The 16,380-nt window shown below is 38.4% G+C and overlaps 1 protein-coding gene across 5 annotated transcripts in view; it reads left to right on the top strand.

The window, feature by feature from the left end:
• The window catches only part of LOC119792922 (anoctamin-4-like), a 62,436-nt gene that overhangs the window by 33,776 nt on the left and 12,280 nt on the right, over positions 1-16,380 (top strand). For all 5 annotated transcript variants that reach the window (XM_038299770.1, XM_038299769.1, XM_038299771.1 and 2 more), the window contains 3 exons: positions 9,339-9,421; positions 9,547-9,687; positions 14,589-14,753. In XM_038299770.1, the coding sequence (XP_038155698.1) occupies positions 9,339-9,421; positions 9,547-9,687; positions 14,589-14,753 (389 nt within the window). The remainder of the gene's footprint in view (positions 1-9,338; positions 9,422-9,546; positions 9,688-14,588; positions 14,754-16,380) is intronic.

Genomic DNA, 16,380 nt, shown 5'->3' with positions numbered 1-16,380 from the left:
TAGTGAGCAATGCAGTCAGGAACCTGGGAGTTGTCTTCGACGGTCAACTGAACTTCAAACAATAAATAAATGCTGTTGTCAAAGCTAGCTTTTTCCAGCTGCACCTTTTGATCAAGGTGAAACCCTTCCTCTCACAACAAGACCTGGAGAAGACGATTCACGCATTTATTAGTTCTCGGTTGGATTATTGCAATGCCCTCTACTCTGGCCTTCTACTTTACAGTCATCACTCCAACGGTTACAGTTGGTACAGAATGCAGCAACTCGTCTCCTCTCTTGCTCATCTAGGCAAAGCCAAATCACTCCCACCAATGGCGCCTGGTCCGTTTTCAGATTGATTTTAAAGTTTTAACACTTGTCTTTAAAACCTTCATGGTCTCGCTCCGTTATATTTAACTAAGATGTTGACCATACATCGCCCCAGCAGAGCTCTCTGGTCTGCTGATCAAATGGTTCTGGACGTCCCTAGGTCTCTGTATAAACAGTGGGGCAATTGTTCCTTTGTGGTTACCGAACCTACACTTTGGAACAACCCGCCCCTCGGTCTGCGGGTTCTCACTGATCTGCACCTTTTTAAGTCCAGATTAAAGACTATTTTTTTTCAAGCTGGCTTATAACACTTAGGACACATTGTTTTATGCCTATGATTTTAGTTTATTTTTGCAATGTTTTTCTGTGAAGCACTTTGGTTCTCCTGGTGTTGTTGTAAAGTGCTATATAAATCAACTTTGATTTAATTTGATTTCTACCATAAATGCCATTTGGTAAGAGTTCAATTTGTTGTAAAATCCAATTGACAAAATCTAACAATTCCTTTATCCCTAAACCATCTGCTGGGTTCCTTGGTTTTAATGATTTTTTTATTTTTTTTGTCACTAATGTTTTCTAACAAAACTGACATTATGATACCCGCTTTATAATCATGTGACTGCTTATTTAAGGGTTTTAGACTAAAGGGACCGAATAACAAAACATGCAAGGCCTCTATTTATAAGACATGATAAAAACAGTGTTACAATTATGTCTGTGGTTTATTCAAATTGGGGATCTTGCATCATTTTCCTCCATATCTTCAGTAACTCTGGTCATTGAAACACAAACAAATGCAGCAGAAATACTCACCACTTAGCTTATTAGCAGAGTGCGGTCTTTTGAGAGCCTCCTGAACTCTTCGTTCAAGCCTCCAACATCTCAGTATGAAGAGAAGAGCTAGGCACAGCTGCAGGGCAAAGGTCAACACTCCCAGCACGATGATGGTGCTGTTGACTGTTGAGGGGGAGGAACAGAGAACAGGCAGACAGTTTTATAATGTACTCCAGTTTCCTTTCAACATACAAATGCAGGGAAATAAAATAGGCTATATGGTAATGTAGCTGTTGCTTGGCAAGAAAAAACACTCCCATCTGTGTTGTCATGATCCACACATGAAGCTGTTTTCCTCATTGTGCTGAAACACCTCCATAAGATCCATATCTTTATTCAAGTCATGTTAGCACATTCGTTTCCCTAAACTGACCCCACAGAATCAGGAGCATAAAAATGTTTTGGCATGCTGAAGCATTAGGGGTCCCTTTATAGAGGAAGTAAGAGGCTGAACTGAACTGAAAAACAGCCCCACACTATAACGATTTATACTTGACACAATACAGGCAGACAAGTGCTGCTCTCCTGGCAACTGCCTCACAAAGACTCGTCTATTGGATTGTCAGGCAGAAAGGCGCAATCTGTTATTCTGTAGAACATGTCTCTACTCTCTACATCACAGCATCTGATGTTTTACATGACAATTGGTGACGTAAGGCTTGGATACAGCTGCTCTACCGATGAAATCCATTCCATGAATTTCTGTATTAACTATTCTTGAGCTCATCTGAAAGCCAAAGGACATTTGGAGGTCTGCAGCTGCCAACTCTGCAGAAAATTGGTGACGTCTTCGCACTGTATGCCTGCCAACCACTCTTAGATTTGATAGCATTCAATTTCCTGGCTAGGTTGATGAGATTTCCATTAGCCTAGACTTTGTTGTAATATTGCTGACATATCAGTGAGTACTATTTAGGATTGAGAACATTTCTCAGCTTGACTTGTTGCACAAGTGGCACCAAAAAGGGGGCCACACTGGAATTCTTTGGGAGACCAATCCTGATGGAGTTGATAGGGGGCCCCTGGAACTGGGGAAGTACATAAAGTGCTCAGACAAATCGTTCCCAGATTTATTTTTCGTAAGGAAAAAAAGATCTAGACTGTCATTTGAAAAAAGGTAAATCTTCAATGTTTCCTCAGTGCTGTTGTTGAGCACTGTCTGTGACTATAACAAGGAAAATTCTTCAAAGGTTTCAGAGTGACATAAACTGCTGCTTTCAACGCCACATATTTCAGGGATGGTACAAAGTTTTTGCAAAAAAAAATATGATCGTTTCAGCTAGTCAGAGCCAACCAAAGACAATCTGTTAGCTTGGTCAGTCATGTGGATTGGTGGCTTGTAAAGGCTACTTCTGGATGCTAAAGACCTCTGGATACAGCCAAAATATTTTTTTAGGGATGCACGATATTGGGATTTTGGCCTATATCCGATATGCCGATATTTTAAAAATCATGTAGCCGATAACCGATATTGATACCGATGTTAAAGCTGGACAAAAGTAAGTAGTCATTGAAAATAGCAGTTTTGTTATCCATTTCTAATTTGAAAAATAATAAACTCAAATATATTTTAATATGCTTATATCAAATAGATTTTTAAAAACGCGGTATCGATCTATTTTAGTTTCAAAATCTCGTGAAATTTCATTGTTCTGTTACAAACTCTCGTGATATTTTGCAAATTCTTGTGAGATTTTGTTAGTAAAATAGATCGATACTGCGTCAATATATCAACATATAAAAATATGGCAAAATTTTGTGAATTTTCGGGGGATTGATGACATATAGCAATATTTCATTAGTAAAAGAGATTGATATGGTGTTTTTAAATGGCAATATATCAGCATATGAAGATATTGTGATATTTTAATGTATCAATATTTTTTTCCTCGTCTTTAGAAGTTTTTAAGTCTGTAAAAAATAAGTTTTTGAGGAAGAAGAAGAAGTAGTATTTTTTATTTTTTTTTTAGACTTTAGAAACTCAGAAGCTGATCAAATATCGGGTTAAATATCGGTGGGGTGGCCGATGTCCGATATTCAGTTTTAAGGCCGATACAGGCCGATACCATTAGGGGGCCGATTATATCGTGCATTCCTAATTTTTTTCTGTTGCAATATAGAGACTGTGTCCCAACATCCACACTAATCACTATATAGGATTCTAATGGTAACGACATTTTAGATGAGTGTCCAAAAGTCTAGTGAATAGAAAAAGTACTTGACCGGAAGTTTCCCGCAATGCAACTTTAAAAGTAGTAATCATCCATGGTCACTAAACGAGCAGGTATATCCCAGATTGCTTTGCGAGAACTCAACTGTCACTATAAAGTCCACTATATAGCAATTGATGGATTTAGGGGTTAGGGCAGACATTCCGACACATTGCATTCACATTCGGCTGTTGCATCGTCCAAAGACTACTCGGCCCCTAACATAAAAGCGTGCAGCCATGGCCTGTTCAGATTGAAAGACTCCTCATTATGCAGCCAACAAATGGAGCCTTCTTTTTGGCTGTTTTGAAGGACAGGTCCAGTGTATCCTACGTAGCCTTGGATATCCTGTGATTCATTGCGAGTCCAAGCAAGCTGGCTGCTCTGTGCTAAATGGCGGCATCGACTCATTGGCTCGAAGGCAATCCCTCACACTAAGCATGCTTGTAGCCACAGTGGAGAGGAAAAACGCCCTTTTAACTGGAGGAAACCTCCAGCAGAACCAGGCTTAGTGTGAGTGGCCATCCACTTTCCTCTCGTTTAAAAAAAGAGTCAGAAATAGATGGAGACTGGCAAACAAACCACACACCACCCTATTTTGGTGCCTTAGAAAAAGCATACACAAGCACCAGCCAGTTAAATGCTGACAGCAAGCAACTTTTATTATTAGCAGATCCCACAGCCATACGTTTGAGTGTAACACAAATGGAAGTCATAGTTAAAATGATTTTCAGCTTTTAGGACATTTATAAAGATGGTCCAATACCAGATGATGAAGGTGTGGTGGCTTCCCAGTAAGTGATGTCTGTCTGAATGAAGTCCAGAGTCAGGTTCTGGTTCTGAGTGAAACCCATCACAATCTCCCTTATCTCTCCAACTGCCAACAAAAGAAAAAAAATGTATTCTGTTAAGGATTTCAGTAGCCAGAACATTATATTCATAGCAAACCTTATTAGTGATTAGAGCAAAAAAACAAAACAAAACAGAACCATTTGACCCTTTCTGAAATGTTATAGTTGAATTTATGGACTAAAAACGTATCTGAGTTTACAGTTTAGAACAGAATAATAAACATTAACTATACACAATAAAACCATTTTCTCCAAAAAAGCATTTGAAATGTATGTAAAAGTAAGAACCTTTTGTTTGCAGTCTCACAGTTAAAAAAAACTGGACAAAAAAGAATTGGTTTTGTTAAATGTATTATACTGTAGTGGAAATTATATGCAAATACAGCTTTTATAACACTGAAAAATCTTGAATTAGACTTTTTTCCCTTTTTGTTTAAGAACAATTCTAAGGTATTTTGTTATTTTTTTTGGTTAAAGTTACAAAGACTGCATATACACTATATTGCCAAAAGTATTTGCTCACCTGCCTTGACTCACATATGAGCTTAAGTGACATCCCGTTCCTAATCCATAGGGTTCAATATGACGTCGGTCCACCCTTTGCAGCTAGAACAGCTTCAACTCTTCTGGGAAGGCTGTCCACAAGGTTTAGGAGTGTGTTTATGGGAATTTTTGACCATTCTTCCAGAAGCGCATTTGTGAGGTCGCACACTGATGTTGGACGAGAAGGCCTGGCTCTCAGTCTCCGCTCTAATTCATCCCAAAGGTGTTCTATCGGGTTGAGGTCAGGACTCTGTGCAGGCCAGTCAAGTTCATCCACACCATACTCTGTCATCCATGTCTTTATGGACCTTGCTTTGTGCACTGGTGCACAGTCATGTTGGAAGAGGAAGGGGCCAGCTCCAAACTGTTCCCACAAAGTTGGGAGCATGGAATTGTCCAAAATGTCTTGGGATGCTGAAGCATTCAGAGTTCCTTTCACTGGAACTAAGGGGCCAAGCCCAGCTCCTGAAAAACAACCTCACACCATAATCCCCCCTCCACCAAACTTTACACTTGGCACAATGCAGTCAGACAAGTACCGTTCTCCTGGCAACCGCCAAACCCAGACCCGTCCATCAGATTGCCAGATGGAGAAGCGCGATTCGTCACTCCAGAGAACGCGTCTCCACTGCTCTAGAGTCCAGTGGCGGCGTGCTTTACACCACCGCATCCGACGCTTTGCATTGCACTTGGTGATGTATGGCTTGGATGCAGCTGCTCGACCATGGAAACCCATTCCATGAAGCTCTCTGCGCACTGTTCTTGAGCTAATCTGAAGGCCACATGAAGTTTGGAGGTCTGTAGTGATTGACTCTGCAGAAAGTTGGCGACCTCTTCGCACTATGCGCGTCAGCATCCGCTGACCCCGCTCCGTCAGTTTACGTGGCCTACCACTTCGTGGCTGAGTTGCTGTCGTTCCCAAACACTTCCATTTTCTTATAATACAGCTGACAGTTGACTGTGGAATATTTAGGAGCGAGGAAATTTCACGACTGGATTTGTTGCACAGGTGGCATCCTATCACAGTTCCACGCTGGAATTCACTGAGCTCCTGAGAGCGACCCATTCTTTCACAAATGTTTGTAAAAACAGTCTGCATGCCTAGGTGCTTGAATTTATACACCTGTGGCCATGGAAGTGATTGGAACACCTGATTCCAATAATTTGGATGGGTGAGCAAATACTTTTGGCAATATAGTGTACTTCACCTCTGCGCTTGTGTTTGGGTGTTAATTCTTGGAATGAGGCACCCTAAGAGGGTCATTAGGTTTGAAATACTCTGGAACGGGGAACCCCTTCTGAGTTTCTTAGATACTCTAAACAAAGAAAGACAATGTTGTTGCTCTTGTTTAAATTTGTTACAAGAAGTCTTTGGAGTCAGACTCCCTTTTGCTGAGTTTCTTATTTACTATTCAGATATTCTGCCAAGTAAGCTGCCTCCGTATAACATTAGTATAACAACCAGAATCACCAAGAAGTGTTTCTTAATGCTTGGATCCTGCAGCAAGGACAGAGTTAAACCACCTCTACCATGGCTGGTGCGAGTATAACCACGCCGTATTTTTAAACAAAGTCTTCATCTAATGCTGACAGCCCATCAGTCCGATCACTACACCATAACTTGTTTTTTGTGTTGCTGTGTTGAAGATGGCAAATAAGCACAATGTCTACGTATAAAATAGCCTTGTTTATTATTTAGTCACTTTTTATCGATTGTCTCCACACTTGCCACAGTTTGGGACATACAGTCATAGCTAAAAGAAAGTTTTGGGTTTGCAGTGTTTTTACAGCATTTTGGTGATTATGACAATCTTAGAAATTAATTATAGATACATTCTTCAGTTTATAGATTTGACAAATTTAGAATTTATTTATTAAACTCATATAGAAAACACTCTGTTTAGCAACATCTTTATTTTGTTTATGCATACAACAATGCAAATAAATGTCTTGTCTGTGTTTTGCTCTTATGAAACAAGTATCCTCAGCTCTTATGAGCTGGATTGTCATGTCTGTTATTATTGACCATTATCTTGGTCCAAGTTCAGCTCTGCCTTGATTAGATTAATGTATTAAAAAGGTTCCAATTGGGATGACAAGATGCAATCGAGACTTTGAAGACTTTTGTTATACAGAGAGGTGTATGGCTCCCTCAAACACTGCTGGGTACCCAGGTTCTGTAGTCACAAAAAAGCCCATCATCCCTCCTTCACCGGTATAGGTACTGGTTTATATGAGGTATTTATGTAAAAAAAAAAAAAAAGATGCGTGTTATGACTCAACATCCCTACTTGATTTTTGTTTGGTCATTGGTTTACCTTTAGAAATCCTCGATTCAGATGCAGCGTTGCAATCATTAATGAAGCTTAAATGTTAATTTTACAGAAAAAAGGCTGTCTTGTTCTGGCAGCTGTTGCAACAACCCTAACATAATCAGCCTTTTGCTAATCATGCTAAAATCTGCTGTAACATGTAACTGGCTGATTGAGGCCTTTAGAGTCTGATAGGGAGCTCTTTAGGCTTTTGAAAGCAATGCATGTTCTAACATGGAAAATTTGCTTGGATGTTCACTTTTTGGATTAAAAAGATTAGATTAATCTTGAAATAGTTTAAAATGACCTTAAAAGCCTCCTAAGATTAAGTGGCAACAATTGCCTCTTTAAGATAATTGACGGTCACTCTGCTCTTCTGCATGGGCCCACATCTGCAAAAAACTCTTTCTTAGAGGTGATCACTGTGATGATGGTCAATTAATCACGTGCACTGGATTAGCAGCATTTAGCTCCAACATTGTTTGTTCAACAACTTCACTTTATTTATGAGAACAATTATTAAGGAATGCAAACCATACTATGTTATTCACAATGTGTGAACTAAACGGTTTTAGACACGAATTGTAAAATATAAGCATTGAACTGACTGAGAAGGCTCTGTTGCATGCAGAGAAGGTGCTTTATATACACAAACACAGCTGCAATAAAGAATGTGTTTTCATCTAGATTCATCTAGATCAGATTAGATTCATCTAATTCTAATTAAAACAACTGCAATTGAATTTGTGTTGTAAATGCCACTGATTTACTGTATATATTAGAGTATAAGTAAGTTTTGCAAAATATTTCTAACACTGATAACAGGATCCTAAACTGCCTTTATACTAAACATCTGATGAATCTTCCACCCTGTGTAGTTACAAAAAAACCTGTTTTTACAGCTGAGCAGTTCCAAATAACAGTAGTTCTGTCAAGCTTTGAAGAAATCTCAAACGGAAAGCATACCAACCTTGCAGCTTCTGCCTCTTTCTTCTTTTAGTTCTGCTAGTTCTGCTGTCCTAATGAATGTAGTTAGGGTTCACTAGCAACAGAGAATGCGCTCAAATCCCTTCATTATGGCTCTCCAGTATGTGCTCCCTGCTGGTTCCAAGTAGAAAGCTGGGTCCTTCCCAAACAGCTGAGCCTTTCACATTCAAAACATCTCTCCCTGCTCAGTGGTAAATAGGGACGTGGGCATGGCAGACAGAACGCAGTGAGAGGAGGGTAGAGATAGTGGGAATAAAGGCCACTGATTAAAGCAGCTCCAAGCAGAGGGGCAGGTAAACATGTGTTCAATGAGTAAGCTATCCATGGGACTTTGATCAGGGACACACTAACTAACCTCTGTTCCTCAAAGTGAGCAACCCTACTGTAAAGTATTTAATCATACATTTTGAATGCACTGTAAGCATGTTTGCTGTCAAACCTAATTATGTCACTCATTACTGATTTTTAAAAAGATGCTTTAACCAACTGGAAATGCTGTAATGATTGTTTGGCTGGCAGAATTTTTAATTGGAACCCTGGAATCTAGACATAAAACCTTAAAGACTGAAAGTATCAGCAAAATGGAAAATCTATATATATATATATATATATATATATATATATATATATATATATATATATATATATATATATATATATATATATATATATATATATTTTTTATTTTTTTTTTTTTTTTCCTCTAGAAAATTGCACATATATATGTACATATATATGTAAATATATATAAATATATATATATATATATATATATATATATATATATATATATATATATATATATATATATATATATATATTTGTAGGCAATTCCTTAATATACATTAGAGCCACTTAAGCCACTTAAAGGAATTTTAATGTAAAAGTACATATTGAGATATGAACAAACATTTATATTTTTAAGTACTTTTCTTAGTTCAAACTGCCGTGAGTTGGGTTATGCAGTTTGAATGGGGTATTTCTCCTGTTACATGATTGCCTTTATTGAACTGAAAGCACTGTAAAAGGCACCAGGTTGGACATCTAAGCGGATGGGCTGCTCTGAATTTATGAAAGACAAAAATTAAATGAAGGGAAGAAAGAAGATTGTGGAAAATGCAAACAAAAAAACGTGGCAACAATGACAAAAAACAGGAATAATCATTTCTAAAAAGGCAGTGAACTGGATTTTCTGATCAGCTATTATGTAGTGCAAAATTAGCTTTTACCTGGAAAAAAAACAAAACAAACACACAATATTATTAATGAAATCATCATTTTATGCTCTTTAGCAACAGTCTTCCTGGAATTCTGGAAAAGACGGAGAGCTGTCCTGGCATATGACTGGGATCTTATTGACTGGGAGGAAGAAGAGGTAAAATATATTCCCTTCATCTCTACTCCTTGTTATCTGTATTGTTCTTTAGGAAGCTAAGATTTGCATTCTTTTTATCAGGTATTACTTTCTGATATATTTACACTTTGTTTTTTGTCCTTTAGGATGAAATAAGACCCCAATTTGAGGCCAAATACTCCAAGAAGGAAAGGATGAACCCTATATCTGGAAAGCCAGAGCCTTACCAGGCCTTCACTGAAAAATACAGTCGCCTACTTGTTTCATCGTCCGGAATATTCTTCATGGTGGGTTTATGAGACATTCTTTAAATCTAAACATGTCTAACACCTTCTAATGTTTTAAAAATTGTCTATTACAAAGGTTTGAAACATTTGTAGTACAAATAGTATAAACACGTGATTTTTCATTTGAATTTACATTTGAAGCTAACTTTTTGGCAGTAGGAAATGTTTAATCTCAAATTAAAGGAGGCTAATTAATTGTTTTAACATGATGTTAAATAGGCTGGAAAGAGCCAATAAGAAGCTAGAAAGAGGCAACTGGTAGAAATCACAACAAAACAAAAACTTTTTTAATAAGCAGAGAGCAACAAAAACACAGGCACTAGTTATTATTTATTTAATCATATGTTTTCCCCTTTAAAAGAACATCTCTAAATTAAGGGGTTCTTTGAGATGCTAGTCACAAAAACGGTGTAATACCGATTCTGTGCCAGCAAGTGGCAGCAAAATTGGATCCTGATTGTAAAGCAGTCCTAGACTAATGCTACATTCAGACCACAGGTGATAGAGGCAGAAGAAGCGGCTAGTTTACATGCAAAGCCTTTTGTTGACGCGCATCAACGAGCATCAAAAGGTCCTGCACTGCATCTAGAGCAACGGGAGCAGTGCATCTTGACGCGTCTGAGCAGCTGCATGAGCATCTAACCTACGGGGCGCTGCACACAAAAAAAAAAAAAGCTAGAGTTGGAAAAATTTTACTTTTGCTGCCCCTCATCAACCAATCAGAGAAGCTGATCTGGGAGCTGACAAGGAGACAGACACAGCACAGCTAATGCAGATTGCTATGATCACTCCCCTGAAACAGTTTATTAACGTCTAAATTAACTTAAAATGTCAAAACCTGCTGGCAAAATATGTTCGATTTTATTATTCTAGTTCCTGCAGTTTGGATTACGTACATGAAAAAAAAAACACCTTCCAGCTGCCGGGAACAGTAGCTGAAATTCCTCAAGAGCAACTGGGCCAGAGGCTGCCTTTGAAGGGGATTTCCAGTGACAGCTCCGCTGGTGTACGGGGGTCAGAGCTAGTCCAAGAGCGAAATAATATTTTAAGGCAGGATCGTAATCTTTATGAACTGCACAGAAGAAGTGTTCATGTGGACTTTCACACTTAAAAACATATTAAAACTACTTTTCACCCACTTATAACAGCAAATATAGCAAAGCAAATTGAACACAGGAGCAGCAGAAGCATCAGCCACATCTTGACACACTTTATTAGATGCACTTCAGGAGTGTCAAGGATGCACTTGAGGTGCCTCTGACCTTAATGCCGCGGTTCTCAAAGTGTGTGGCGCGACCCACTGGTGGGGAATTGAGACGTGACAGGTGGGGCGCGCCAAGTTCCGGTGTGTGTGTGTGTGTGTGTGTGACTATAACGTGTGAGAGCAAACTGTCCTTATAGCTGTATGTTGCCGCTTTTTAGACCAATCAAACCCACAAAGTAATCATTACTAGCCTACATGCAGTCTAATTAAAAGAACATTAGATATGAGAAACATTTCACCTGGAACTGAAGTGCCAAAATAATGATTGACGTGACGTCGGCATATTATTTGTAACGGAATAAACTTTCGCGCCCCAGTGTTGCCAACTCAGCGACTTTGTCGCCATATTTCAGACCCTCCAGCGACTCTTTTTCAAAAAAGCGACTAGCGACAAATCTAGCGACTTTTGGAGAACATACTCCGTCAGCGCTCCGCTCCGCCCCGCTGCGCTCCAGACCGCCTGCACAAAGCAAAGCCTATAGCCGCCGCTGTCCCCTCCGCTCCGCTCTGAGTTCCTTGGAGATCGTAGAGGGCATGCGCCAGATGAACCAGGGTTTCCGCGGATCAGTAAAAATAATTACAATTCATAATTCTTTTTTTAATCAAGCCCTTAATTGGCACTAAAATTAATTAAATATGTTTATCGTTGCATTTATGATTCTTTAATAAAAATGCTTTTAAAAACAATTTCGTCAGATATATTATATCGCTATTAATTTGCGTGGAACTGTTTATAAAGCCGTATGTTCGGAAAGGAAGCTCGAGGCGGAGAAAAAGCTAGAGAATATATATACGTATATATGTGTGTGTGTATGTGTGTGTGTTTACATACATACAGGAGTCATGGAACTCTGCTTACAGCTCCATATTTCATGTACACTAATAACTTGTGTACATGGTTCTTGTTAATGGCATTAAAATCATTTCAAATAGCATTAAAATAGCATTAAATTAGAGTCACTCATTCCTGTATGAACCCTGTGAGCGCTTAATTTAATATGACATATTAAAAAAATCCCACCATCATCCAGCATATGTTCAGTTTCTGCCCAAATATATATATATATATATATATATATATATATATATATATATATATATATATATATATATATATATATTTTTGTAGATTTTTGTAACAGAGATAGGGATAATTCAAAACTGCTTTTTTTTTTTATGAACTTGTTCTCTACAACTCAGCATCTCTTTTCATTCATGTAATAAGAAGTTTCTTTTGAATGGATTTGATTAAACTTTAAGTCCCTCGGTATAAAATAAATGTTTTAATGGAGATGAGAAATCTGCTTCCTGGTTGGTGAATAACCAATAGTTTGCATCCAATCATTTACGGTGTTAGTTTTTTTTTTTATATATAAGAATTGTGCTATAATTTCTAGTCACCGATCTGTTGCTACTATATTTTAATTTGACGAACCGGAATTTGTCGAGGTTCTTTTTCCTGTTTGGTGCGATTGCAATTGCGGATCTTGACCTGGCCGGACCGGAGCGGAGCAAAAAATAGCTCGGCTCCGTAATTTGTCAGTGACGGACGGAGAAGACGTACGTGGACGGAGACGTGCGGAGGAGTAGCGGTGGATGTGGAACAGCTCTCATTGATTTCCATGAAAGACAAGAGTATGTGGAATCTGGGGGTTACGGGAAAGCACGTATCGTTCCTTTTCTTGTCCTGCTGCCGTGGGGCGCCTCCCCCGTCCCAACCCCGTTCTCCCCCGCTATCGCAGGAGTCCCTCTCAGCGCTGCAGTCAGAGACACAGCACGTTTACCCTCAGCGTCCAGACTGCAAATGAAGCGCACATGCGCCGGGATTGACGGCGCAGGTTGATCATAAATAACTGAATTTGAAATATTTTATCTTAAATAAATAACGGCGTTTGATTCACACAGCCACATGTTCATGTGTTCATGTTTCTGGTTTGGAGTGGAGAGGGAGTATCCACTCATCGGGCAGAGAGCTGTGTCCATTCTTCTTCCCTTTGCCACATATCTCTGTGAGATGGGCTTTTCAGCTGTTGCTTCACTGAAAACAAAATAGAGATCTCAGCTGAACATTGAGCATGACTTGAGAGTTGCAGTATTGAGCCTGCAACCCCGTTTTGAGAAACTGCAATGCAAAACAGGCTCATTGCAGCCACTAATGCAGGGATAAATAGACCTGTCTTGCCAGATGGATTTCACTTCTTTTCTTTTATTAACAGATTGCAGAGTGGCACTTTAATTTTTTCTATCTTTGAGCTTGATACAAATTTTGACACAGCTGCATTTTTATTTTCTTTATTTTTGAGCTTGCTGTTATTTGATGTAGATAGTTTGTATTTAGATACTACTTGTTACTTCAATAAAATTGGAACATTTTAAGATTGTTTCATATTTCATTAGCATTGTGTTGGGGCGATGGGGACAGGCGGGGCTTGAAAATTCCCCCTTGTCCAAAGTGGGGAATGACAGAAAAAGTTTGAGAACCACTGCCTTAATGTGAACAAGCAGCAAAAATGAAGCAGCAAAAGCTTCTTTGTTGCTTCCAGGGCTTGCGGTCTGAACATAGCATTAGTTATCATGGACAGCAACAGAGTTGGGATAGAGTGAGAGTCATTTTGGGGTCAAAAATAAAAATATTTAAAAAAAACTTCCTAGCACAGAACAATGTGCTAACATTTAAAAGCGGATCATCGTATCATTTTAAATAGTCTACAGTGAATCTACAGGAAGGGTAAATCTAGGATTTATTTTTAAATTTGCAATAATATCTGTGTTAATGTGGACAGTTATGTGGAAGTCAAAGATAAATAGACCAAACGTTAAGCAGTCAGAATTAAACTGTTGACCTTTCTGTATTTAGAGCTTCTAGTTTTAGAGCTTCCAGTCTGAATCTGAACTACAGCGCCCCCATCTGGGAGAGTCAGAGATATGGAGCAGCCCCAGGTTTAGTATATGGCTTAAATGTCAATATGTATAAAATAAATCTATTACTGTCTTGTATGTAGATGACTTTGAATTCTGCTACAATCTAGCTATAAACCTGATTTACAAAAGTTGTTAGCCTCTATTTGTTAGCAGCACAACAATTAGCAAACCTAATCTTTTCTTAATTGCACCTACAACACCCTAAACTGATTAGTAATGCCATTTACAGCTTTGGTCTCTGAGTGGAAACACATAATCTTTACTTATTGGATGCAGCGTGTGACAATTTTGAAGACTGTTAGCTGTAGAACAGTTCAGTTTTAAAAAATTTCTTTAACTTAAATATTTTAGATATTTATTTGTATCTATATGGCTGTAATGTTACTTTTAGTCAAAACTGACATCTTAATTTGTTCTTTTAATTTGTTGCTCATTTAATCCAATATTTTATTTGGATCTTTGATATAAAAGTTTGTAAACTATCTGTCTGTCTGTCTGTCTGTAAGTTTTATCCATTTTAAGACTTTATGTGACTGCCTGATCCCATCAGTGCCACCGCTTCATCTCATTTACCTTCAGTCTCTTAGCAACTATCATTTTTTTAAAGGTTTAAATAACATAAAGCTAGAAGAGCCATAAAGATAGAAGTATTAAAGTAAAACTCACCAGCTTTTATGTATATTACATTCTTTTTTTTTTTATTCTGACCTCAAAGATACTGGTGGTGATTGCTGCTGTGTTTGGCATTGTGATTTACCGTGTGATCACGGTCAGCACCTTCGCTGCTTTTGGCTGGGCGCTCATCAGGAATAACTCTCAGGTGGCAACCACAGGCACTGCAGTCTGCATCAACTTCTGTGTCATTATGCTTCTCAACGTGGTAAGTTACGCATGCTTTACTAATCTCTGCAGCAGGAAAAACAGGCACTTTTGTTTCAATACAAACTCTACTGTGTTATAGTGCAGTCTCTCCTGCAATAGTGGTTTATTTTCAGTTGAACATTTCTAGAGTCTGTTACATCACAATACCTTAGTAGTTTGCACTATATTGAATTTTATTTTAAATAAAAATCTGAAAAGTGTGCTTTGCATTCAGATAGGAAATTCAGAACCAGTCTGTCGCAGGGCAACACAGAGACAAACACACTCACATATAAGGAGAATTTAGAGAAGCCAGTTAACCTAACAGTCATGTTTTTTGGAATGTGGGAGGAAGCCGGGGTATGCAGACAGAACCCATGCATGCAAAGGGAGTCAAACTCCATGCAGAAAGATCCCTGACCAGGAATCAAACCTGAAACCTTACTGCAAGGCAGCAGTGCCACCCACTGTCCCACTGTGCTGCCATGATTTATTGCTTATTATCTTCAGCTATAATTAAGCTATATTTTTATAGTGACTTTCTACACCAGTATTGCACATCTAGAATCTGAATTCTTTGCCCATTCCTCTTTCCAGAACAGATTAATCTTGGTCAGCATCGATTTTGAGGTTTTGTCAGAGGATCTTATATTGCTTTGCTTATTGACTTTGACTGTCAAACCAAACAAAACAATGTAGTTTAACCTTTTCATTGGAGATCTGGCTATGGGATTAGGATGCTATCCTGCTGGACGTGGGACCTTCTCTTTAGTTTCAAGTCTTTTGTTGCCTTTAATACATTTTCTTTCATGGTATCCTGTATTAAGATCAGTCTGTATTTCCATTTAATCTGACCAGTTTCCAAGGGCTTGTTAAAGAAATGTAGCCTCACATCATGATACTGCCTCCACCATGTTTTTATAGTGGTTTATCTCAGGTCATACACTGGATTTGAAAACACTCAGTATTTGGCAAATAATTTAATTTGTCCTTTTTTGGCTTGAGCACTCTCTTGCATGTTTACCCTGTCCCTCACTTGCATTTAAGAATACTTTCAAATTGGACTTCTTATGATGTTCCTCAAACAATCGGTCTTGTTTCTCCTCCATGAATTCTATGCAGTTTTGGAAAATTAAAGGTCTGCATCAATGTTGTTAAATAAAATGTTAAATATGCTTATGAACAAGTTTTATGAACAAGTCTGAAATCACATTTAGCTCCTTCTTCAATAGAACATTTTCATTGTTTTCTTCATTGTTAGTATTGGAGTTTTACTTAATTCAGGTATTAAAAGAGGGTGACAAACTGCAACATCAAGAAATTAACTGTTTCTATGAAACCCTGATAGAATTTCTCTTCTGTCTCTAAAATGATGTGCTTTAATTCACCTGGGTGCCACAGTAATCTCAACGGTCTTAGAATGCCTACAATTGTTTTCCTTTTAACTGACCATGCAGAAACCTTGCAATCATAAAGGCCAGAATAAAGACTTAGGGAGTGAACTAGCAATAAATCTCTCATGCTTGCTGTCTCTGTGCAGCTTCCCCAAAATAACGATGGGCCTCTGCAATACAGGGATTTAATTATCCCCTATCTAGCCATTAGGTGAATCAGAGGGCAGTTGTTTGTTCTACATTTTATCCAGG

The sequence above is a fragment of the Cyprinodon tularosa genome, unplaced genomic scaffold (assembly GCF_016077235.1).
Source record: "Cyprinodon tularosa strain WSP-4 unplaced genomic scaffold, ASM1607723v1 ctg434, whole genome shotgun sequence".
NCBI lineage: Eukaryota > Metazoa > Chordata > Actinopteri > Cyprinodontiformes > Cyprinodontidae > Cyprinodon > Cyprinodon tularosa.
This window is presented reverse-complemented; position numbering and strand designations above follow the sequence as displayed.